Raw genomic sequence first — 26,868 nt, forward strand, 5'->3', positions numbered from 1 at the left:
ATTTTCCACAGTTTATTGTGATCCACACAGTCAAAGGCTTTGGCATAGTCAATAAAGCAGAAATAGATGTTTTTCTGAAACTCTCTTGCTTTTTCCATGATCCAGCGGATGTTGGCAATTTGATCTCTGGTTGCTCTGCCTTTTCTAAAACCAGCTTGAACATCTGCAAGTTCACGGTTCACGTATTGCTGAAGCCTGGCTTGGAGAATTTTGAGCATTACTTTCCTAGTGTGTGAGATGAGTGCAATTGTGTGGTAGTTTGAGCATTCTTTGGCATTGCCTTTCTTTGGAATTGGAATGAAAACTGACCTTTTCCAGTCCTGTGGCCACTGCTGAGTTTTCCAAATTTGCTGGCATATTGAGTGCAGCACTTTCACAGCATCATCTTTCAGGATTTGAAATAGCTCACCTGGAACTTCATTACCTCCACTAGCTTTGTTCGTAGTGATGCTTTCTAAGGCCCACTTGACTTCATATTCCAGGATGTCTGGCTCTAGGTGAGTGGTCACACCATCGTGATTATCTGGGTTGTGAAGCTCTTTTTTGTACAGTTCTTCTGTGTGTTGTTGCCACCTCTTCTTAATATCTTCTGCTTCTGTTAGTTCCATACCATTTCTGTCCTTTATTGAGCTCATCTTTGCATGAAATGTTCTCTTGGGATCTCTAATTTTCTTGAGATCTCTAGTCTTTCCCATTCTGTTGTTTTCCTCTATTTCTTTGGATTGCTCACTGAGGAAGGCTTTCTTATCTCTCCTTGCTATTCTTTGGAACTCTTAGCAGACAGTAAAATTAAAGGAGGAAAGAGAATGGACAGAAGAAGAATCCCAGTTTAAACCCTCTACAGAAAAAAACTCACCCTTTTTCTTTGTAGAACACTAGCCAGTTTTTGTGTGAAAACTCTTTACACATTTTGTAAGTTTCCTAAAGACAAGAAAAAACAAAATATTCACATTAACTGTGTTGGATGCAGTCACGTCTCTTCAGCTGCTTTTCCTTAAATAAAGTTGTTCAATATGTAAAACATATAATTCTCTGAGAAGCTACCCCTCTTCATCTGTTCCAAGACTCTTACGGTAACATGCATTAAAATATATTTTAAAATTCACTGTGAACTATGTACTAAAACATTTTTAGGATAATATTTAAAAAAATAATGCCAAATGCTGGTTAGAAATAAACATGCTATCTGGTGATTAACTGTGATGTTTGTACCATAGCATGAATACATAGGAAATACTTTGTTTCTTCGATTTGGATCTATTTATGACATTTAAAATCTCTCTTTTTATCATGGCATTTTAAGACCTATAAGCATGCTATGTTGTCCAGGGCAGAGGGTAAGTCTTGTTTTATATCCATTACCTTTTCCTGAATGGCAGAATAGACTCCCTGGGGTTGGCCAAAATGTTTAATTACTAGTTTATTAAGCTAAAATATTTATTTATCTTGTAAATACAACCAGATGTTGCACTCATAGGTTCATTACATAAATCCAAAACATAAACACAGAACTGGAAAGCAGGTTAAAGTGTCTGCATGATTAGGGATTTGTTCTGAATATCACACTCAAATGGCTCATGATGTCCTATGACTATTCATTCAAATGTTCCTGTGATGGATCCAAAGAGAACACTGATACTTACTTATACGTGTATCTATATCTACCTACTTGTATCATATTAAAATTCACAAGTGCCTAATAAGAATTCTTTTGTGCATTATAGCAAATAAAAGGTGCCGCAAGGGAGGGGCAGGCATGCATGTTTACAGTGAGAAAGCTACAGAAAATCCTTGGCAATTTACTGGGCAGGTTGGGTATTCCTTACAGCTTCCTCCTTGTTCCACCAGGAAGTTTTCTTCATTGTAAATTCTTCTGAAGGTAGGATGAGACGGTGAAGGGCTTGGCTAGCAGGATCCAGCAACAGGATGACATTGCTCTGGAAATAAAGAGAATAGCTTTTTTTTTTTTTTTTTAAAGCAGCAGTCTCTTGGCAGCCTGGAAATAAAGGGTATTTAGTGATAAATAAACCAAAGGTAAGATGACAATACTGAAATATTTAAACGACTCCATAAAAACACTAAGTGATTTTCCACAGTACAGAATTTAAAGACTTACATGGTTTAATGAGGATATTTTTAATTATGTAAGGCAGACTTTCTTCTTTGACGATTTTATCTTAAAACCATCCCCTTGTAAATATAGGCTAGGTTTAACCATGACTCTGGGTTGTTATGTATTAAGGAGGAAATTAAGACATTTGATCATTTTTAAAAGTCTGTTTACTTTTATCAAAATTACACTTAAAGAATGTGCAGTTAAACCAACACAACATTGTGAAGCAATTATCTTCCAATTAAAAAATTTTTAAGTGATTTACAAAAAAAAAAAGCATGTTGAAAAACTCTTTTACACTATGCATTCAATTGTCTGATGATGAGAGGGGCTATGCTATTAGTTGTGTGGCCTGAGGAATCATGGTGCTGGAGAAGACTCTTGAGAGTCCTTTGGACAGCAAGGAGAACAAACTAGTCAATCCTAAAGGAAATCAACCTTGAATATTTTTTGGAAGGACTGATATTGAAGCTGAAGCTCCAATACTTTGGCTACCTGATGTGAAGTCTCATTGGAAAAGACCCTGATGCTGGGAAAGATTGAAGTCAGGAGGAGAAGGGGACAATGGAGGATGAGATGGCTGGACAGATCATCGACTCAATGGATATGTGTCTGAGCAAACTCGGGGAGACAGTGAAGGACTGGGAAGCCTGATGTGCTGCAGTCCATGGGATCATAAAGAGTCAGACACAACTTAGCAACTGAACAACACCACACTGTGCATAATTGAATCTTATTTATTCTTTTCACAAATGCAGGTTTAACTCAGAAAATATGTACATGATATAAAGATGGATTAGCAAGAAAATATCAAGGACCCCAAGAACCAAGCTGGGAATGAGTATTTCTTCATCTCGTCATTCACTGAGCTTGGGAACTTTCACAGCTCCTGTTGTGCTAACATACTGACAAGAGATCGCTCCAGCAGCATTCATCACAGTTATGCAAATGAAGTAATAAGCTCTCAGAAATTAGGAAGTTTTTCAAGAAAAAAAAACTAAAAAAAATTAACCTTAGACATTAAAACAAGTGAATAGAAACACATGAAATAAGAACTTAAAATTTACAAAGCCAGAAAAGGTTGAATATTTTAAAGCAATGTAAAGAAGTTGGGTTTTCAGTTAAAATCTAAAGACATCTGAAGGTTAGACTAACAGGTTTACAAAAAGGCACCAGCAAATTGTTTGTCAAGCCTCATTGTTAAGTAATTGTCTTTTTTCTCTCTCTTATTTTGGTTCATTTTGTTTTGTCTTATTAAAATCTGGGGCTCCTTCAGTTATCCTAACCCTTATGAACTTTTCATTTAAAGAACTTTCTTTGGGGAAAATAAAATCACAAAGCATCCAGAGAATTACTATATATTTTGTAAAATACATACAAAATATGAAAAGTCTGCTCATTTCTTTCATAACATTTATTTGTTGTTGTTGTTCAATCACTATGTCCGACTTTTGCAACCCCATGGACTGCAGCACACCAGGCTTTCCTGTCCTCTGCTATCTCTGGGAGTTTCCCCAAACTCGTGTCCATTGAGTCAGTGATGCCATCCAACTTATATTTAAAGAAGAAAGAAGAATACAAGGATGAATAATCATTACCTTTGCCCTTTATCACATAATCTAATTACAGAGGAAATAAAAGGAAATGTAAATAACGATTCACTTGCAAAATCTGAGACCTCATAGTGTGGTTTCAATTTATTTTACTAGCGAATTTTACTGAAGTGCTCAAGAATTAAAGTAGTAGTTATACTGAAGTTTCCTTTATTCCATATACTTCAAATATTGGCTATATTAAAAAAATTCTAAGCAAGCTGACACAGCTTAAAGTTTTCCTTATAAAGACACTTAGAATGCATCATTCTGTATAATGCAATTCTCCATTACAGATGTGTGTTACCATGGAACTCTGCTCAATGTTACATGGTACCCTGGATGGGAGAGGGGTTTGGGGGAGAAAGGATACATGTGTATGTATGGCTGAGTCCCTTCACTGTTCACCTGAAACCATCACAACGTTGTTTGTTAATCAACTATACCCTAATACAAAATAAAAAGCTTATGTTTTTTTAAAAAAGAATGTACATTAGTAATATTCTTTTTTAAAATCAATATATCATATAAGAAGCACCATTCCTAGCATTTGAAAGTTTGAATATGATAAAAATCTCAAGGAAAATCCTTAAAGTTTTCCTTAAGAAGTTGTACTAATACGTTAAAATTTTTTAGTCTCTATTCTAGATTAAATCTTTTTTTGAGTTAGTATTTTTTAAAGAAGAAAATCTCTCATGATAAATATGTACAACATTAGCACAAATCACTAGCACTTAAGCAATTTGGATAATATTAACTTTTATAAGCAACAGAAAGTCCTAAAAATAATGTTTGATCCCAAATATGATTAAGTAGAAGAATAAGTAGATGATTAAACAGATATGGTTACGCACAAAAATGAGTACAGTTTTGCATTTTTCTTCCTTTTTAGGGTCTAGTACTTCCGAAGTGAACTGAAAAACTAGATCTTTCTAAGTAACAGAAAACATATCTTTATATGTGTATGTATACATACATATGTTTCCAGCCACCTCTGTATTTAGAATTGGTTCTAGAAGCAACTGAAGCAGCATGAAGGAGTCCTGCTGCTCCATCCTTTTAGATGTTAATGGTTTCCTTCTGTAAATGACTAATGATATATTCTGTCTGAGTTTAAAAATAGAATTTTGCGTCACACATGAGTACATGTAACTGTGGTTTTGGCACTCCTTCCAGGGGGGCAGGGAGGAGAAGCGAGTGAGCAATTTTATTATGTTTGTATTTGACTGGGAGAAAAGTAACCTCTGGATGACCTCCATGTCCTAAAGTCTGAAATTCTAAACTCTGTACAGATGTAATAAGTAATCTCATGGTGGGGTGGGGTAGGGGGGAGGGAGGAGGCTTTATTTTTAGGCACAGCAAAGTTTCCCTGTCCTCACTTAAGAGTTTATTTTAGCAAGGAATTTTTGAACAACTTATACTAACCAGCGAAATGCATCCGTTGCCAAGCTCGATAAAGACAAGGAACAGATGAATTAATGAAAGTACTTCTTTACAATATTTCAGCCCCCTTTTCGGCTAGGGCAGAATGGGGGAGAAGGAACTGAAGGCACCACACTCATTCTTTCATTAGATTAGAATTATTTATCATTTGTTAAATTTTACAGTTACATGCTGTTCATTTGGAATTAAGGAGGGCTTCTGAACTGAACTGAACTGAATATTCTAGTGGGAACATAATATAAAACAGAGGACAGGTAGAAATCCTGGTAAGCCATGTGAGTCTGCTCAGGGCATTGAGGTAACCTGGAGAATCGCTGAAACCGGTCAACGGGGAAAGCCAGGTACCCTGCAAGAATGCCAGGAGAGGAACTATGGGTTTATACAAAAAACACACTGTCTTTGATGAAAGTCATTATACATGAGCAGGAAACTGATGCACAATGTTGCCAAATAATTGGATCTTTTGAGAAGACAAACTTTTGAGAAGACCTGAAAATCTCATACTTTTAGAATTGGTATCTGTAAATTTGACAGTTTGCCTGACAGTTGAAAATATGGCAAGATTTTTTGAAAAAATACTCCAAAATCAGATTTCTATTTAAATTTGATTGGCTCACTTAATCAAAAATCACCAAGATATCATGTGCTTTATATGAGAGTTTCCTCTGGCTGTAGAAATCAATTCAATGGCATTGATATTTTGTTGGAACTCTACAAAGTAAAACCCTTTCCAATGGGATGGACACAAGCTTTTCTAAGCAAGTGCTGGACATTTGTATATTCTGCTTCTAGGAGAAAGCAAAGTGAAAAAAAATTGTGAAAACCAGAAAAAAAACTGATTAACTCAGAATTTTTGATAATTGTTGAGTCCTGCCCCAAGGCCACACGTGCAGGACCTTGCACCAAGGCCACAGAAGCAGAGCCCAGAACCAAGGACACCTCCGAAGCTGACTGAGCCCCTTTGGAACTGTTGCTAAAAGCTCCTGTCACCACTGACAAGCTTCCTGACTCCCAATCAGGCAAAGATGCCCACTCCAGTAAGCAGCCTATAGCGTCCCAAGCAATCACCTATGGCCAACGGTCCAGGAGGAATTTTCTTTGTCCTGAGGCTATAAAAACTGGTTGTTAACCCACGAAAACTGACTCTCTCTGGTCTGTCAGGAGGCCAGCCCCCTGCGCTCGCAGCACCCACATTACGTCTGCTTGTTGTCCTTAACAAACTCACTCCTTCTGAAGTGCTCTGTGTCTGGAAATTCTCTTCCAGCCTGTGCTTGGACTGCCTCAACAGTAATTACTTAGGCAAAGCCTAAAGCTGAAGGTGACTTACTTAACTTGGTGAAACACTGATATGTTATTCAAGATATATATATATTTTTTTATTCTTGATTAGAAACAGCCTAAAAGCACTGTTCTGGGTAATGCTTTATAGCACCTTAAAATACTTAACGAGTAAAAACATTGCACTTTTTCAATATTTTCCTATGATGAATAACTTAAAAAAATTTTCAGACTACTTGCCCCCACCTTTCTGCAGTGAGTGGACAAAACTAATTTAATTCTGGTGGAGTCAATCCAATTTGGCTTGAACTCCTGTTCTACTATGTGTTTACTGGGCAAGTTATTTAAACTCCGTGAGCCTCAGTTTCCTCACATGTAAATATTGCTAAAACTACGCCACTGAGCCTATGGAAGAATAATGTGGAATAACGTATGTAGTCTTTTCCTTGACACGTTGTCAGCATTTAATCATTGATCTTCCTCCTTGAGATGGTCATCACTTGGCTTCTGAAATGCCACACCCTGGTTTGTTCATCTCTACCACTGGATGCTCACCTTCAGTTCCCCTTAGTCGATTGATTCTTCCTTCTTTCTCCGATTTCTTCATATTTCATTGTTCCAGGGCTTAGAGCTGAGACTTCTCTTTTCTACCCACATTCCATTCCCTTAGTCATCGCTTTCAGTTTCATGATTTAAATAACATTTATACTCCAGTGACTTCCCAATTTATGCTTCCTGTTCTCCATTAAACAGCAGAATCATCTACTTGGCTTTGTTATAGGCATCTCAAATTGAATCACACATCTAATTTTTCCTCCCAAATCAATGGCTTCCCCATCTCAGTTCATGGCAGGTCTACCCCTTTCGTTGCTCAAGCCTTAAATCTTAAAGTTGACCTTAGTTTCTACTCTGTCACTTCATGTATCTGATCTGCTAGGAAATCCTGTTAGTCGCACCTTGAGAATATATACAGAATCCATCGTTACTGATGACTTCCAAACTTGGGTGATCTCTTGCTTGGATCATTGTAAAAATCTCTTAATTAGTTTCCTTCCTTCTGCCTTCGTACCTGTAGACTATTCACCGCAGAGGAGCTAGAGAAATCCCTAGGGATTTAGAAATCCCTAAAATATATGTCGGATCTAGCTGCTCCTCTGCTTGAAGCCCTCTAAGACCTCCTTCCCCTCTCCTCACACGCAGTGCAGAACCGTAGAATGATTCATAAGGCTCTGCACCTCTGCCTCCCCACCCTCCACCATGGTCCTGCCCCAACTCACTGGGGGACCTCTTTGGCCTCGCCTCTTTATACTCTGGCCTTCATTCAATCTTTCCCACCACACTTCTTTAAAGATCCAAAGGCATATTCCAGCCTCTGGGTCTTTGAATTTATAATTCCCTTTCCATAGGAACTCTCTGCTTCCCAGTATCTCTTTTCTCCCTCAACGCTATCAAATCCACTTAAATATCACTTTCTCAGTCAGGCGATCCCTGCCCTGCCCTGCTTTAAATGGCAGTCTTCCTTCTATTTTACTCTCCCTTGTTTCTCATCGTCTAATTTAAGTTGTAACTATTTATTTTGCTTATTGTCTATCTTTCTGCACCAGAATACAAGCTTCTCAGAAGGACTTTTGTTTTGTTTATGGAAGTATCCCTATGAGTAAGCACATGATACTTATTTGATGAATGAATAATATGCTTAGTGTACTATTTGGTGAGCTTCCCTGGTGGCTCAGTGGTAAAGAATCTGCCTGCATTGCAGGAGACACAGGAGACGTGGGTTCGATCCCTGGGGTGGGAAGATTCCGTGGGTTGGGAAGAAGGAAATGGCAACCCACTCCAGTATTCTTTTCTGGAGAATCCCATGGATAAGGAACCTGGAGGGCTACAGTCCACAGGGTCACAAAGAGTCAGAAACAACTAAAATGACTGCACACACACACACACACACACAATTTGGTAGCTACCAGGTGGGTAACAGGCCTATAAAAACATTGTGCTCCTTTCTATTGGATAGCATAGATTAACTTTGTTGTTGTCTGGTCACTAAGTTGTGTCCTTTTTGGCATGATGAATGCCCTTTTTGACTTTATGAATGGGATTAGTGCCCTTACAAAAGACACATGGATGTGAGCCCTGCTACTTCTGCCATGAGATGTCACAGGGTAAAGACAGCTATCTAGGAAGTAGGTTTTCACCAGATCCCAAACTTGCAGTCACCTTGATCTTGGACTTGCCAGGCTGCAGAACTGTGAGAAATGCATGCCTGCTGTTTATAAGCTACCTTGTCTATGGTACCTACATCACAGCAGCCCAAACAGACTAAGAGAGCGGTCCCCGACCTTTTTGGCACCAGGGTCCAGTTTTGTGGAAGACAATTTTTTCATGGATGGGGGATGGGGCGGATGTCAAGATGATTCAAGCACGTTACATTTATTGTGCACCTTATGTCTATTATCATTACAGCAGCTCCACCTCAGATCATCAGGTATTAGATCCTGGAGGTTGGAGACCTCTGAACTAAGACAATTCCATTCAGTATAGTTACATAGCTGTCTCCACATAAAGAATGCCATTCGGGTTTCAGAGAAAGTGTCATCTCCTAAGGGGAGCTATCTTAGCACTCTTGAGTACTATTCATTCTTCCAGCTCCTCCCACCCTACCCCCATCTTTCCCTAGGACGTTTTTTCTTATTGTTGTTTAGTCGCTAAATTGTGTCTGACTCTCTTGGGATCCCATGAACTGTACAGCAGTCATCACTGCTTGAAACTGGCATGTTTATTTGTTGGCTTCCTTGCTGTCTGTCTCCCCACAGAGAAGGCAAACTTCATAGCAATGAACTGCTGCGGCTGTTGCCCAGTCACTTCAGTCGTGTAGACTCTTGCGACCTCATGGACTGCAGTCCACCAGGCTCCTCTGTCCATGGCATTGTCTAGGCAAGAATACTGAAGCGGGTTGCCATGCCCTCCTCCAGGGGGCCTTTCCTACCCAGGGATTGAACCCCTATCTCTTACATCTCCTGCACTGCAGGCGGATTCTTTACTGCTGAGCCACCAAGAAAGCCCCCAACAATGAACTATCCAGCCTCAAATGTCATTAGTACTGAGGTTAGGAAACCCTCACTCAACATGTTTCAAAGAATAAAGCCCATGTTGAAGACCCCCAGAGAGGAAGGCGTTAGCCTGCCTTGTGGTACTGATAACATACAACTCCCGACTCCTTCCTGCAGCCCCTCTCCTCGGTCTTTATGAAAGCAAACGCTTCTAGTGATAGGCTGGAAAACATTCTTGCCTGTCCCTCACGTAAGTCATTCGTGGTATAATGAGGCCACATCATTACCTGCTGCTCATGGAGAACCACTTGACCCTTTAGGGGATTTCCCAGCGGTGCCACCGTCACAAATGGGTGCCAGATTCCACTGGCCGTTCTCGGGAAGATGTCGAAAAGGTCCACAAAGTGGCCGCTTTTCCCAGTCATATTCATAAAGTATAAGGACACGGGATTGCATGCAACTACATAGAGAGTATTTTCCTCATTTTCTGAAATGACAAAAAAAAAAAAAAAAAGGCAAAAAAACGAAACAGAGTTAATTCTATTCTGCAGTAGATTTTCTGCTTGGTCCAAAAAGGTCCAGTGAAAACTGAATCATAAGACAGCATACAATCAGAACTCAGCAGATGACCTGCGCATGCATTGGTCAACGAGCACTGGGAGAAGCAATCTCATACCTGCTCTAAGTGTTTTGGAGAAGGGAATGGCAACCTACCCCAGTATTGCTGCCTGGAGAATCCCATAGACAGAGGAGCCTGGGGGGACAGCCCATGGGATTGCAAAGAGTGGGACACAACTGAGCGACTGGCACTTTCCTCTTCCTAAGTGTATTAACAGATGGGACCATGCCTCTATACTCCAGGAAGTAAGTATCTGTTTGTTCCCCAAATAATTCCATAACATTCCACAGCAACACCATTACACATTTAACACTCCTCAATGTCAGGAAATTCTTCCTTCTATGAAAGTATTTTGTGCTTCAATAAAAGTCTGTTTCCTCTTATTTTATTATTGGCTCAGATGGATAACAGCTGGTCAACATCTTCTGTCTGCTAATCTGCTATTTCCCAGTTTAGTAGATCTTCAGGCTTTTCAAGTAAATAAGTATTTCCATTTTTTGATTCTTAGCTTTATGGATCTTATTTTCCTACCTTTTTTCATATTTGTGTATTTTTATTATTACAAAACCTGTCTTCAATCAAGTACTTGACTAGGCCCCTTTTCTGAATTCTATTTCAGTGCTTCTTCAACTTTCAAGTGTGTGTGAATCACCTGGGGATCTAATGAAAGTGCAGATTATGACTGAGGGGCTCTGGGGTGGGGTTTCACTTTGCCTTTCCAATGAGCTCCCAGGAAATGGTCCCTGCTCTAGGCTTGAGGCAGGGGCTTTGGGGTGGGGTTTCACTCTGCTTTTCCAGTGAGAACCCAGGAAATGTCACTGCTCTAGGCTTGAGGGCATCCCTTTGAGTAGCCAGGTTCTAGACTGTTAACCATAATCTCTATTTCCGGGCACCCTAAAGCAAGGGATTAAGCTGCTTCTGTATAATAATCACTATTAATATCACTCATCATCCAGGTATCTATTTACAAGTGGTCATATTTTCTGAACCCCAAACTAAGGTATAAGCTATGATAATGAGATATGCGGGACTATGTTGGAAATTTCAGGAAAAAAAATATAATGCATGTATGTGTGTATGTAACGTGTACATATAAAGACCAAATATATATAAAGATAAACTAAACAGAGAAGCTAACATGATAAGAAACACAAGTCAGCAGAAGATCAGAGAAAGGCATTATTTAGGAGACACTGTGAACTATGTATGTAGTACAGTTCCAAATATCAGAATCACATAACTTATAATTTAAGAATGTTTTTAATGTGTCTATCAGCACAAATAAATTCAATTCAATATTTATTGAGCAACTTTGTATACAGCATAGGGAATTAGGAAATATAATAAAAGTATTAATAGAAATATACTTCATAAACATCAACTGTCCTCTCTTATTACAGTATTAAGTACTGTTTGGCCTGTGGCTCAAACATATCTATCTATCTAACTAACTGATTCTAAGAGACCCAAGAAAATCTTTTCTCTCCCAAATACAAAATAGGCAAAAACACAAAGAGATTAAAAAAAACAACACGAAGGCCCAGTTTGCAAATGTGGACAGTACTGAAACAGAGGGTTAAATTATGTGAGGGACAGCAAATGAGCTTCACTTTTAAGGACCAGTTCTGACCAGCTGGCCGTGGCTGCCTGGAATGCTGTATTGAGAAGAACTGTGAGACTGTGACAAGGTTTAACGACCCCTGTCACAGACATGAGGCAGAGGTTCACAGCATACTTATTTACAATCTCTAAAAATGAGACAAGAGCCAAAGTTCAAACTTTATCAGTAAGATCTATATGTATTCTCCACTCATGTACGTTCTGTGGATGTTTGTTCCCGACTTTAGCTATGTTGAGTAAAAATATGTGCTTCTAAAATGTACAGGGTTTTTGTTGGTTAAATTATGTGAGGGATTGGTGTTGCTACTAAGACATTTTCCGTTCAGTTCAGTTCAGTCGCTCAGTCGTGTCCAACTTTTTGCAACCCCATGGACTGCAGCATGCCAGGCCTCCCTGTTCCACCATCCACTCTCAGAGTTTACCCAAACTCATGTCAGTCAAGTTGGTGATGTCATCCAACCATCTCATCCTCTGTTGTCCCCTTCTCCTCCTGCCTTCAATCTTTCCCAGCATCAGGGTCTTTTCCAATGAGTCAGTTCTTTGCATCAAGTGGCCAAAGTATTAGAGTTTCAGCTTCAGCATCAGTCCTTCCAATGAACACCCAGGACTGACCTCCTTTAGGATGGACTGGTTGGATCTCTTTGCAGTCCAAGGGACTCTCAGGAGTCTTCTCCAACACCACAGTTCAAAAGCATCAATTCTTCGGTGCTCAGCTTTCTTCACAGCCCAACTCTCACATCCACACATGACTACTGGAAAAACCATGGCCTTGACTAGACGGACCTTTGTTAGCAAGGTAATGTCTCTGCTTTTTAATATGCTGTCTAGGTTGGTCATAACTTTCCTTCACAGGAGTAAGTGTCTTTTAATTTCATGGCTGCAATCACCATCTGCAGTGATTTTGAAGCCCCCCAAAATAAAGTCTGTCACTGTTTCCACTGTTTCCCCATCTATTTGCCATGAAGTGATGGGACCGGATGCCATGATCTTAAGTTTTCTGAATGTTGAGCTTTAAGCCAACTTTTTCACTGTCCTCTTTCACTTTCATCAAGAGGCTCTTTGGTTCCTCTTCACTTTCTACATTCATATTATTCTCTACATAACAGGGCTTCCCGGATGGCTCAGTCAGTAGAGAATCCACTTGCAGTGTAGGAGACTGCAGTTTGATCCCTGGGTAGGAAGATCCCTTGGAGAAGGAAATGGCAACCCATTCCAGGATTCTTGTCTAGAGAACTCCATGGACAGAGGAAACTGGCGGGTCACATATGATCAAGGGGTCACAAAGAATCAGACACGACTAAGTGACGAATAAACCCAACACACAGTGAATGTAAAATATCTTAACAGGAACACCAGTTTGTTACCAAGAAAAACCCTGTACATTTTAAAAGCACATATTTTTACTCAACACAGCTGATTTTAGGAACAAACATCGATAGAATGTACACAAACAAAAGCTTGCTTCCTAATTTTTGCCTGAATAATCCCCATTGTAGATAAGTTAGTGACTCTCTCCCTTCCCCCTGTCATCACTTCTGTTGATACCACCTTAGTAACTGCCATCAATTGAAAACTTCTGCCAAAAAGTACCCAGGACACACTGCATGAATCAGTAGGTAATGGCAACAGTTCAGACATGCAGATGCCAAAAATTCACATCCTTATTTGCCATTCTTTACAATGAGAGGTTTAATGACTGCAAATCCTCCAACCCTGCTTTCAGAATATATGTAATCACCAAACTGGAATCCCAGCCAAAAAAATCCAATGTTTTTCCTTTTTCTTCCCCCCTTCTATTTTTAGCATGAGCCCAGGGTGAGTTTAACTTTGTGCTACAATTGTAATGAGAAACAGACATGCATATAAACTCAGCCATGCTTATGTGGATTCCACAATAGTATTTTGTTAGGTTGTTATAGGAAATTAGATCTAAATTACATATAATTGCTATCCAATCCAAGAATGGCACAGTTACTGAGTCTAGCATAGACTTCTTGAAGTCTAAAGATTATTTTGATCCGGCTTTTAAAAAAATCAGTGCAGGAAGGAAAAATCAAAAGAATAAACTGGCATACCATGTGTTGTAGCGACATCACAGATTAAGTTAATTTCATCCAATGGTAACCTCCAGGAGCTACATTCTTCAGTAAAGGTTTGGGATCTTCCTTCATGTCTTTCTATTGGATACTCCTGTATGTGTATAAGTGCTGGACCCTATTTTAAAAAAAAGTAGTTATCTGCAATAAGATATTTGGGTAGTTATAAAAATGTAGAAAAGCTACAGTTCTTCCAAACTAAGATTTTCAATTCAAATACTCACTGTCTTGACATACCTCTTCTCATTTTATTGACTGGCATGATACTTATGACAATAATAATACCATATACTTGCATTTATAAAGGCTTTCACATGTGCTATTGTATTTAATTTCTCATTTTCTTTTTATTAAGAAAATATATCAGATATAAAATCCCATAAGAGTTCTCATTACTTTAACTCTTTCCTAAACCAACTGCAAGTTTTGAACTCCAAGTATGGGGACCCAGAGCTGTCCAAACCAGGAGAATAACTTTTTAAATACACTTGATTTGCATGCCCTTACAGTCCTTAATTAATCAAAACTTTTTGGGTCAGATATTGACTACTGTGGCAGCCGGGGCTTCCCAGGTAGTGTAGTGGTAAAAGAATCCACCTGTCAATACAGGAGGTGCAGGAGACTTGGGTTCAATCCCTGGGTTAAGAAGATCCCTTGGAGTAGGAAGTGGCAAGACACTCCAGTATTCTTGCCAGGAAAATTCCATGGACAGAGGAGCCTGGTGGGCTATACAGTCCATGGGGTCACAAAGAGTCAGACACAACGGAGTGACTGAGCACGCACACATTCATGGCTGCTATTATTCCTTCTGTCTAGACTGTACCTGAGGAGCTAGATGACGAAATACTACATTTCTTGTACTCCTTTGCAGCAAGCATTCTGGATACGATTTAGCTTCTGCCAATTAAATGCGCTTGCATGAGATCTGTAAGGCAGATGAGCAGCAGAAGCTGTCCTCCTACAGTCAGTGCGGACAAGGAGAATCTGACAAATACGAGCAGTCAGGGTCTGCGCTCTACTACAAGGGCTGACAAACTGTAGCTCACAGGTCAAGTCTGATCCACTCCCTGACTGTGTCAATAAAGTTTTACTAGGATACAGTGTCACTCATTTGTTAATGTACTGCCTGAGGCTGCTTTTGTGCTACCATGGCAAAGTTGAGTAGCTGTGACAGAATCTGTATGGCCACCATGCCTAAAATATTTACTCGTGTGTGAGTGTGTGTGTGTGTGTGTGTGTGTGTCTGTGTGCTCAGTTGCTCAGTCATGTTCGATTCTTTGCAAGCTTATGGACTGTAGCCAGTCAGGCTCCTCTGTCCTTGGAATTTTCCAGGCAAGAATACTGGAGTGCGTTGCCATTTCCTGCTGTAGGGGGTCTTCCTGGAGCAGGGATCGAACCCGGGTCTCTAATGTCTTCTGCACTGGTAGGTGGGTTCTTTCCCACTGAGCCACCACTATCCAGCCCCTTACAGGAAAAGTTTGCTAGTCCGGTCTTATTGTATAGAAGCAAAAACACTGATCCTGAAACCAAAAGTCCAGTGGTGGCCCCTTGACTTCTGACCCTCTTGTCCTTTCTACTGATTTTATAAGCAGCTAATTCCCCAGTCAAACCTAGCGGGATTGCTACTGCAACTAGTGATTGATATTTCTTTGCCTTTTTATCTTGAAAACAAACATAATGGAGTAACTGTCTGACCTGACTTTCCTGAAATACAGATTAGCTCTTAGGAATTCTACCAATCACTGGCCATTACCTATATCATGACCCTCAGAGGCCAGACTCGCTTGAGAATCATAGAAGAAGCTAAATCTATTCTGAAATAACATTAGAATAAGTCATCTCTAAGATTGGATAGATTTTTCTCTGGGGAAGACACTGAAAAACAGATAACATTCAATATTCTAATGAAGAAATAATGATATCAACCTTAACGTCTATATGATGAGTTTCTGCTGGACACAGCAGTTTTTGCATTCCATTTCTTGACTGACCAATTGTCCAGTAGCCCATGAAGGTCTGCTCCGGCAGAGGCAACCTGTCAAAGATTAATTTGAAGAGTAAACATTTCTCCTTGTTTCCAAGTCACAGGAAAAAATAAGAACCATGCATTGAAAGTGTTTAGTTGCTCAGTCATGTCCAACTCTTTATGAGCCTATGGACTGTAGCCTGCCAGACTCCTCTGTCCATGGAATTCTCCAAGCCAGAATACTGGAGTGGGTTGCCATGTATTACTGATCACATAAATAAATCTGAAGAATACTTTACTTCAAAGTGAGTTCTACTTCATTTTATCAAAAGATAGTCTTTAATAGGATGTTTAAAATATACCTGAAAAAGAAAAGAATTCACATTTCAGAAACTCAGAAGGTAACGTCCTACTCTGTTTTTACCATAATGACAAATATAATTAACGTTTAAGTATTTTTTCCCTGAATTGGTAAATACTTAGTAATTTAACATCTAAATTCTTTTTAGAGTAATAGAAAGGACTTAGGGGAAAAATGGAGCAATTCATCAGTTTTTTTTTCATTCTATTCTCTTAAATTTGAAATCAAATAATAAGTAGTACAGAATACTACTGGGATTTCCAGGTGGCTCAGTGGTAAAGAATCTGCCTGTCAATGCGGAAGATGTGAATTTGATCCCTGGGTCAGGAAGATTCCCTGGAGAAGGAAACGGCAAACCACTACAGCACTCTTTCCTGGGAAATCCCATGGACAGAGGAGCCTGGCGGGCCCCAGACCACGGCATCACAAAGAGTCAGACATGACTCAGGGACTAAACACCACCACCAGAATTCTACAGGTCACATGTTTGTAAGTTGTACAGGGCAAATTTCATAGGACCTACTTTAGCACTTTAATCTTTTTTTTACTTTGAATGGACATAAAATACCTACGGAAACATTCACACAAACGTGCCACTTACTCCTGAGCACACCTACGTGTCCAGCACTCAAACATCACCAACACTCAGCAACTCCCTTGGACTATTTCAGTCATTACCCCTACCATGGGAGCTACTATGCTGACTTCTAATGGAATTATTCTATGTTTAGATTCCATTTTATCTAAAGGTACTTTTAAATAAAATAACTTGCAAAAACAAATATGGCAACGCTAAAGGACAAAACCACAGATAAATTTTTTTAGAATAAAGCCTTTACTTTTTAATCATACTAAATTTTTTGGAATCTTTACAAAAGAAACCATTAATTTGTCATTTAATTCATTATGAATTTCTTATTCCATGGTAAGTGAAGACCAAAAATGATTCAGGGTTAAAAGTTCTTCAAAAGTAATGCATACTATGACTAAAAATTGAAATGAATGCTTGAAATAAGCTTCATGATCATTAAAAGAGTACATACTGATATTTAGAAAATCACTTTATTTTCAGTAAAAGAGTTAAGTCTGACAAAACATCTCCATGTACTTAATAAGAACATGGAAGGCTTAGATTTTTTTTTGCATAGAATAGTGAAACCAAGTATTCTGGTGGAATATGACTTTTGTCCTTTGAAATGCGAATGTTTAACACCACAGGAAGGAAATCTAAAAGAAACTTACATTGAAATTCTTCTAAATCATAACATAAATCATCCAAAAGGGCATATATGCTTTGTATCTATCATTTAAAATACATTTTAAGTATGTGGACAATTATCCTGATTGGTCATCACTTATTTCCCTTTGAGTTAGGGGATTTACTATAACTGTTCTCTCTTAAGGTAATAAAACACATTCCCATGTCAAAAGGAAAGACCTTGTAGACTAGAATCTCTCTCTGCTTGTTTCGGGAATGAACAGTATTCACTGCCTTCAGCAGTTCACCAAAGGGGAATTAGATCTCTAAAAACAGCAGAAAACAAAGGAAGGAGATGCAGCTAATTTCTTTCTAGTGTAGATTTAGTGCCTTCAAGTGCTAATTCTTTTACTAACTAGCTCTGCAGACTTGTGGAAGAAAAGTTAGATAACTTCTCTGAGTGTTAATTTTTTCCTTTGTGAGATGAAGGCAATAATCTGTAAGATTCTGGTTTCTTCTAAGGACTCGGGGAGTCTCTGATGACCATTTTAGAGAGTGGAGAAGTATCAGTGGTAGATCTTGCCTAACCTTTGGTTCTGGAGTGAATATAAATAATCAGAATAAAATTATCTACACCTATCAATAGAAGGGGCTTCCCTGGTGGCTTAGCTGGTAAAGAACCCACCTACCAATGCAGGAGACACAGCAGACACAGGTTTGATCCCTGGGTTGGGAAGATCCCCTGGAGAAGGAAATGGCAACCCATTCCAGTATTCTTGCCTGGAAAATTCCATGGACAGAGGAGCCTGGTGGGCTACAGTCCATGGGGTCGCAAAGATGTGCCAGGCCATATCAGTAGAATAGGTGCCTGGTAGACAAAATTGCTTTTTAAAAGCTGATAAAAAGGAGTTCTACATCCACCCCAAATTGTCTCTTTGAAGACAACAGAAACAGTTACACATCTGGAAATCTAATCAGAGATGGAGCGTTGCTTAATAAAAATTATGCTCGGTTGATAGGCTGAAATAAAGCCTAAAAAACTGGTCTGATATATCCTTTAATAATCTCACAAAATATCATACAGATGCTAAAAACAAAATAAAACCAAAACCTTCATCCATTTGGGAAAGAAATAACTTTACTAGACTTCCAATTTTTACTGACAACCCCCAGGGAATATTCATGAAAGCTGCTTTGAACTTGCCAATGCACTCGAAGTAACGGTCATGGAAATTACAGACTGCCTGCTTCCATTTAAAAATAGCACTAGCTGTTTGGTTGGCAGAGTATGGGAAGGACCTTCAGGTACCCCATATAGAATCTGTTTTGAAATCAAGTAACAAGATGCTATTAGTGTTAACAATTGCAACTGAAAGTCACATATGCAGGGTGTTCTGAAGTTACCCAATCAAATTGATTCTATCTGCCTCTTAGTAATACCCGGAGGTGTTTCTAGACTTCCTGTGGGCTCTAGGGTGGCCAAATGAGGTAAACCAAAGCCCCTCATTTATTTCCCATTACTAAGTTTTCCCAATACATTGTGGAAAAATTTGACGGTTATTAACTCGCTCCCCTTCAATAAGTTACTGCATGCATGCTAAGTCGCTTCAGTTGTGTCTGACTCTTTGCGACCCCATGGACTATACTCCGCCAGACTCCTCTGTCCATGGGATTCTCCAGGCAAGAATACTGGAGTGCGTAGCCATTCTCTTCTTCAGGGGATCTTCCCGAGGGATGGAACCTGGTTCTCCCGCATTGTGGGCAGATTCTTTACCATCTGAGCCACCAGCAAAGTCCAATTAGGGGCAAGGGGAATTATAATTGAATGCATGAACAAGCTTTGGAATTTGAAATATATTCAACATTAATTTAAGGGTAACTCTAAACTAATAATCAGTTAGCAAACGGCCCTAAACCATTACTGAAATCTGTCATCCATCTCCAACCAGACTTAAGATGTTATATCTGATTTGATTGAAACAACTATGGTATTTTCCATAGTTTTAAGATCCTGTTACTTTTATTGTTTAACTTTGTTAAAGTCCTACCTGGAATGATATCTGGGTTTGATTTTAAGGGAGAAGACAATGAACTTAAGACTTATAAATAGTACTACTTTTTATTTTCAGTGTCATTCATGAATTTATGTTTTTTAAAACACTGAAGTACTTCAATTCATATGTTGTGATGTTTCTTAATCCCTTGTGGAAGTATTAATAAAGATCTGGAAGTAAAAGTTTTAACTAAAAAAGAAATGGTGACTTTCAAAATTATGACTCAGGTCAAATTGCAGCACTTAGGCTAATTACAGAAAGGAAAAAATTTAAGCATGCATACATTTCATAACATGATAATGCATACATTTCATAACATGATACATATGGACACCAAAGTCTAGTTAGAGGGTCTGAATGACATACAAAAGATTTGTCTAAGATTGTTTCCATAAAGAGGTGAGCTGGGGTTTTAACAAGTATGTTCTGGCAAATTTCTGCTTTCTCTGAACATTTGCCAAAACTATTTCTGGAGTATGAAAGAAACACATGAAAAAGATTTGGATCTTTCTAGGGGCATTATGCAATTGGAAGTTGTTGACATACCTATTATCAACAATTCCTAAAACATTTCCTTACCACAAGAACTACTAATTTTCATGGGAATAATGGAACCCTTCAGGGTAGTTCCACCAACTCTCAAAAATTCACCAACTATTACCATCTTTGAGAAGAGAAAGAACAACTCCAATTTTAGAGGGCCTCGCTTGTTCCTAATGTTTTAAATCTAACCTTTGGCAAAAAGTAGGACTATCCAATTGAGTTTACTGGAACCTTTAACAGAATAACCCTGACAATTGTTTCCACCTTTGGCTCTGACCCTTCCTCTCACTCTTCACTTGGGTGAAGTGAAGCGAAAGTCGCTCAGTCGTGTCCGACTCTCGAGACCCCATGGACCATATAGTCCATGGAATTCTCCAGGCCAGAATGCTGGAGCGTATGCCTTAGTGACTGTGACTTGCTACTTGCTGTTCTTCCACGTACTCTGCATCTTCATGCTTCCAGGAGGTTTTTACTTCAGGCCAGAACTCCTTTCTGCTATTGCCTCTTTTGATGAAATCTTTCTCATTCTTAAAGCCCAATTCAAATGTCACTCTCTCTTACATCCTTCTCCCACATTTCTTTCTGGGCAAAATGAATCTCTTGCCCAGGGTTCCATGGAAATTTGTACATGTGGAACTCTTAGAAACCCTTAGGATAGAGTTCTACAGTATCTGCAGTTTTCAAATTTAAGGCCTGATAGACAGCATGGTCAGAAGTGAATCCATGAAGTCCCTTGCAAACATTTATCCTTTCTAAAATAAAAAGTCAACACTCTACATAATGAAAATAGAAACGCCACCTTAAACACTTTAAACTATTAATAATGGGTACTACTGCCCCAGTGAGCCTCCCTTGTTTGCAAGAAACTTCTGAATTTCCCTCTCCTCAGTCTTGCATGTTGCTGGGAAATAAATTTTGCTTTGCTGCAAATGATGTGTACACGAATATTACATGTGTTTTTCCTTTCACTGTCTGGCTCTGCATTGTCGACATTATGGTTTTCAGTTTACAACTTAGATTTGTGCACCTCTGCCACCAAGATCCTGCTGTGGTCACAGAAATGAAAAGTCATCTGGATGCATGAGATGAAAAAAAGACCTGGGGAAACTTGCCTTTCTTGGCTAACACTTCTCAGATAGCTCCCTCATATCCAGGTTGACACTGTGTAGAGTCAGCGCTGCTGCCCAGGGTCACTCCATGCTAAAGCAGATGTAGTCACCAAGCTCCACACATCTCTTCCTCCCTCTTCATAGGAGTTGTGAGACTACAGGTCTGGGGCTTGGGTTTCCTTTCCCTCAACTCTCTTCAAATTTCACTGCAAAAACTTCTTTTTTTCCTGCCATCTGCTTTACCAACCACATCTTAGTATTTTTAAATCTTAAACTCTTTCCTTTTCTAGTTATTCACATCAACAATGACTGGGGCTGAAACTCTCCCAGTTGGAAATTTTCCCAGAAAACAAACAAAAAACCCCCAAACTACTATTATTTCCTACAAGAAGGACTCATAGGACGAGAAACCCTACTGTGAATGCAGCACTTTGAATATAACATTGCATAATAAGGTTGAGAGTTTACATGTTTCCTCAAGATTGCTAATTCATTGAAAGTAAGGCATACATCCTACTCTCTTGAATCTCTGCAGGATATAAAATCAACACACAGAAAACCCTTGCATTCCTATACACTAATAGAAAGAGAAATTAAGGAAACAATTCTATTCACCATTGCAACGAAAAGAATAAAATACTTAGGAATATATCTACCTAAAGAAACTAAAGACCTATATATAGAAAACTATAAAACACTGATGAAAGAAATCAAAGAGGACACTAATAGATGGAGAAATATACCATGTTCATGGATCGGAAGAATCAATATAGTGAAAATGAGTATACTACCCAAAGCAATTTATAAATTCAATGCAATCCCTATCAAGCTACCAGCCATATTTTTCACAGAACTAGAACAAATAATTTCAAGATTTGTATGGAAATACAAAAAACCTCGAATAGCCAAAGCAATCTTGAGAAAGAAGAATGGAATTGGAGGAATTAACTTGCCTGACTTCAGGCTCTACTACAAAGCCACAGTCATTAAGACAGTATGGTACTGGCACAAAGACAGAAATATAGATCAATGGAACAAAATAGAAAGCCCAGAGATAAATCCACACACATATGGACACCTTATCTTTGACAAAGGAGACAAGAATATACAATGGAGTAAAGACAATCTCTTTAACAAGTGGTGCTGGGAAAACTGGTCAACCACTTGTAAAAGAATGAAACTAGATCACTTTCTAACACCGCACACAAAAATAAACTCAAAATGGATTAAAGATCTAAATGTAAGACCAGAAACTATAAAACTCCTAGAGGAGAATATAGGCAAAACACTCTCCAACATAAATCACAGCAGGATCCTCTATGATCCACCTCCCAGAATACTGGAAATAAAAGCAAAAATAAACAAATGGGATCTAATTAAAATTAAAAGCTTCTGCACAACAAAGGAAAATATAAGCAAGGTGAAAAGACAGCCTTCTGAATGGGAGAAAATAACAGCAAATGAAGCAACTGACAAACAACTAATCTCAAAAATATACAAGCAACTCTTGCAGCTCAATTCCAGAAAAATAAACGACCCAATCAAAAAATGGGCCAAAGAACTAAATAGACATTTCTCCAAAGAAGACATACGGATGGCTAACAAACACATGAAAAGATGCTCAACATCACTCATTATCAGAGAAATGCAAATCAAAACCACAATGAGGTACCACTTCACACCAGTCAGAATGGCTGCGATCCAAAAATCTGCAAGCAATAAATGCTGGAGAGGGTGTGGAGAAAAGGGAACCCTCCTACACTGTTGGTGGGAATGCAAACTAGTACAGCCACTTTGGAAAACAGTGTGGAGATTCCTTAAAAAATTGCAAATAGAACTACCTTATGACCCAGCAATCCCACTGCTGGGCATACACACCGAGGAAACCAGAATAGAAAGAGACACATGTACCCCAATGTTCATCGCAGCACTGTTTATAATAGCCAGGACATGGAAACAACCTAGATGTCCATCAGCAGATGAATGGATAAGAAAGCTGTGGTACATATACACAATGGAGTATTACTCAGCCATTAAAAAGAATACATTTGAATCACTTCTGATGAGATGGATGAAACTGGAGCCGATTATACAGAGTGAAGTAAGCCAGAAAGAAAAACACCAATACAGTATACTAACACATATATATGGAATTTAGAAAGATGGCAATGACGACCTTGTATGCAAGACAGCAAAAAAGACACAGATGTGTATAACGGACTTTTGGACTCAGAGGGAGAGGGAGAGGGTGGGATGATTTGGGAGAATGGCACTGTAACATGTATACTATCATGTAAGAATTGAATCGCCAGTCTAAGTCCGACGTAGGATACAGCATGCTTGGGGCTGGTACACGGTGATGACCCAGAGAGATGTTATGGGGAGGGAGGTGGGAGGGGGGTTCATGTTTGGGAACGCATATACACCCGTGCTGGATTCATGTCAATGTATGGCAAAACCAATACAGTAAAAAAAAATAAATAAAAAATAAACTATAGGAAATAATACACGTTAGGACAGAGAGCAAGGCTTTCCTTTTCCTTTCCAGAGCCTCTCGCAAAGGCAACTACTATCAACAGCTACTACAGTGTTTTTAAATTATTTAAAATGTGAACCTATTAAATAAATTTAATAGAAAGTATTCGCTAATATCATCTTACACTGAGTTAATTCAAATTACCTTATTTCACTTGAAAAAGTGAAGTTTAAAAGTTTTTAATAAAGCATTTGAAAGCAGAGAGAGAATAGAAACATCAACAAGACATCAGAGGAGTAATTTCAAGATTCCAATAGGGCTTCTTTACCAGCTATGGGACACTTTAAAAGTGCAGTCACACATAGCAGTCATTTTTAGATGTGCAGTCTGGCTAGCAACAGCATTTCTATGAGTCTGTAAAGGATAATGACATTTAAACATATGCATAAAGACACAAAGTGTTGGTATTAATGTGTTTATTCCTTACTTTTGTTGAAATGCCAGAGAAATGCCTAGCTTAAAGCAACTTACATGCTTTAAGAATCTGTTCATTATGTTTAGAATAAATACTTTAAGTCTAAAAACTCAAGGATCAAGAGGGAAGGAGAAAAAAAGTGGGATTGTGAGATGAGTATATATATGCTAGAATCTACTCTATTGTAGATATACTTCTTTTCAACAAAGAAGATTGGGAATCAAGTGTTTTAAAAAGGATCTCCTTTCAGGGTCATGTCTTTTATCAAGAAGAAAAACTCAGGAAAAAAAAAAACTGTAAAGAAATATTTCTCAGTTGAAATAACACATAGAACCCTAGGAAAAGATCTAGAAGGATTAAATAATAATTGTTTCTAGATGGTGGAATTATTAGTGTTTTAATTTTCTTTTTGCTAATTTATTTTAAAAATAAATGGGACATCATTCTTCATTTAGTACGTATACATCATAGAGAAACGCTACATATAAAAGCTTATAAATTTCTTCAAATTTTTTATTCTATTTGCTGATAAAATTAATGACTGATGGACTACAGACACTTTGCCAGTAACAAATAAGCAACAAATATTTTTTGGGAAAAAAAAAAGAAACTGGCTTCATAAAGCAAGCAGCATTATAAAAAGAAATCAATAGGGTTGAGGGCAAAGAGTGTGGATCAAGAAGAATCAGCATTTAAGTATTTTATAGATAGGTGTGTCTCCTAGGGAAGACAGGAAGAGATAAACACACGAAGTTAAATTCAGAGGGTGGAGATAATGTCTTTGTATATTTGATTTATGTAAAAATGACTACAATGTTTGAGAAGACTTAGTAAATTCCTTTTGTGTTCCAAATCAGGAAGAATGATGGCTAGTCTGCTTCTTCTGTATGGTAGTCAAATGTAAGTTTTCTAGAGTTTTTATTTTTCTGAATGAATTACCTTATGTTTTACTTCATGATCTTTCATTATTAAGAGAAAAAAAGAAAGAGAAAAGCTTAACTGGGGATGAAGAGGTCTTTAAAATGATTTTTGTTGTGCCAAAAGTCTATATCAACTTGCTTTTCAACACTGTGAAATATGGCTAAATCCCCCAAATCTATCACAACTCTCTGAAGCATATGTATATTACAAGTATGACATCATGGTCAATGATTTCCAAGTTGATTTCTAAAGTTCTAAGGTGCTTTTAAACCAAAACTATTGGTGATTTTCAGTATGTAAAGAATAATTCTGATTTAGAAACTGCCTACACGTGCATATGGATCTGCTTATATTCATCTTTAAAACTGGAACTAAAATTGTGCATATTACAGTTCTGCTCCTGATCAGATTTGTAACCTTAGGTGGGTGAGGTAACCTCTCTGTTCCTCAAATTCTTTCGCTATAAAATGCAATGATAATATCACCTATATTAAGATGAACTATTGTATAAGTCTCTTGAAAATGAATGTACAGAAAAAAAGGACTCCCTTTAAAACAAATGTTTCCTGAGTAGTTCACAACTTACTCTGAAACAGCTTTAAATTTGGAAGAGCTAATGTGCTAGCAGCATGTTTATTCTTGAATAATAATAATAATAAATGCTTATCTGAGGGTAAAACAAGCAGGCTTTGCTGTGACATGTAGATCTGTATCTACTATAGCAGATACTCTGTATGCGTTTGGCTGGATGTTTGAGCCTAATTATACGTATGTATACGTGTTACATACCTGCTTCCCTGGTGGCTCAGACGGTAAAGTGTTTGCCTGCAATGTGGGAGACCCAGGTTCGATTCTTGGGTCGGGAAAATTCCTTGGAGAAGGAAACGGCAATCCACTCCAGCACTCTCGCCTGGAAAATCCCATGGACAGAGGAGCCTGGTAGGCTGCAGTCCATGGGGTCGCAAAGAGTCAGACACGACTGAGCGACTTCACTTCACTATGGGGCTTCCCAGGTGGCTCAAGTGGTAAAGAATCTGCCTGCCAATCCCAGAGACACTGGTCTGATCCATGGTTTGGGAAGATCCCCTGGAGAAGGAAATGACAACCCATTCCAGTATTCTTGCCTGAGAAATCCCATGGACAGAGGAGCCTGGTGGGGTTGAAAAGAGTCAGACACTGACCGAGTATGCATGCATACATATGTATGTATATGTGTGTGTATGTGTACTTTTTTCCCCAATAATGACATTTGAAACTCAAGAGCTCGGATTACTTTTTAAGAGCTTGGAGTTTAAGCCAAATCCTATTTCTGCCTAAATTTCTCCCAGTGTGCTTATTATGTTCGCCATCTCTCTGACATATCCCTTCCCATGTATTAGAAACTTAAAAGGAAACAACAGAAAAACTTCAAGTACTAGTATAAAGGGTCAAATGCAACATAGGGACCTAGGTAGCCAATTCTGATCCCAATACTGAGATGTGGAATGTGTTTAGATTGGAAAAAAGAGCTGCATTATGGCTTAATCAAGCAAGGTAAAATCATTACCCAGTACGACAGCCTATCAAGTACCAGGTCTAGCACATGTTTAGTAAATAAGATAAATCATATTCATCTCCTAATATCACACTAGGCCTTTTAAAAACGTACAGAATAGTATCACAACATTGTAAAGGAATTATATTCCAATGAAAAAAAAGAAAAAAAAAACTGTACAGAGACCTATGAATGAGACAGGTACCATCTCACTGTACTCTTTAGGAGAATGAAAATGACAAGGTCTCAGGAATTTCACTGAAGAGCATCACCAAACAGCCACAGTATATTCTGATTTCAGCTGAGGAGGAAGGTAGCTGCAGAAGACTGTTTAAACAGTATAAACAGTGGACCAGCATCACCTCTGCCCCACAGGGAAAGTTTCCCTCTTCTACAACATCTGTCTTACATCTCTTTTTA

The 26,868-nt window shown here is 38.6% G+C and overlaps 1 protein-coding gene across 1 annotated transcript in view; it reads right to left on the reverse strand.

Annotated features, from left to right (window-relative positions):
* VWA8 (von Willebrand factor A domain containing 8) overlaps positions 1–26,868 on the reverse strand; it is a 373,132-nt gene that overhangs the window by 148,126 nt on the left and 198,138 nt on the right. Inside the window, exons 27-31 of the mRNA XM_052649893.1 lie at positions 15,738–15,846; positions 13,791–13,929; positions 9,764–9,963; positions 1,827–1,937; positions 857–921 (exon numbers count right to left, since the gene is read on the reverse strand). Coding sequence (XP_052505853.1) covers positions 857–921; positions 1,827–1,937; positions 9,764–9,963; positions 13,791–13,929; positions 15,738–15,846 — 624 coding nt within the window. The remainder of the gene's footprint in view (positions 1–856; positions 922–1,826; positions 1,938–9,763; positions 9,964–13,790; positions 13,930–15,737; positions 15,847–26,868) is intronic.

This window comes from Budorcas taxicolor, chromosome 12 (genome assembly GCF_023091745.1).
Source record: "Budorcas taxicolor isolate Tak-1 chromosome 12, Takin1.1, whole genome shotgun sequence".
Lineage (NCBI taxonomy): Eukaryota > Metazoa > Chordata > Mammalia > Artiodactyla > Bovidae > Budorcas > Budorcas taxicolor.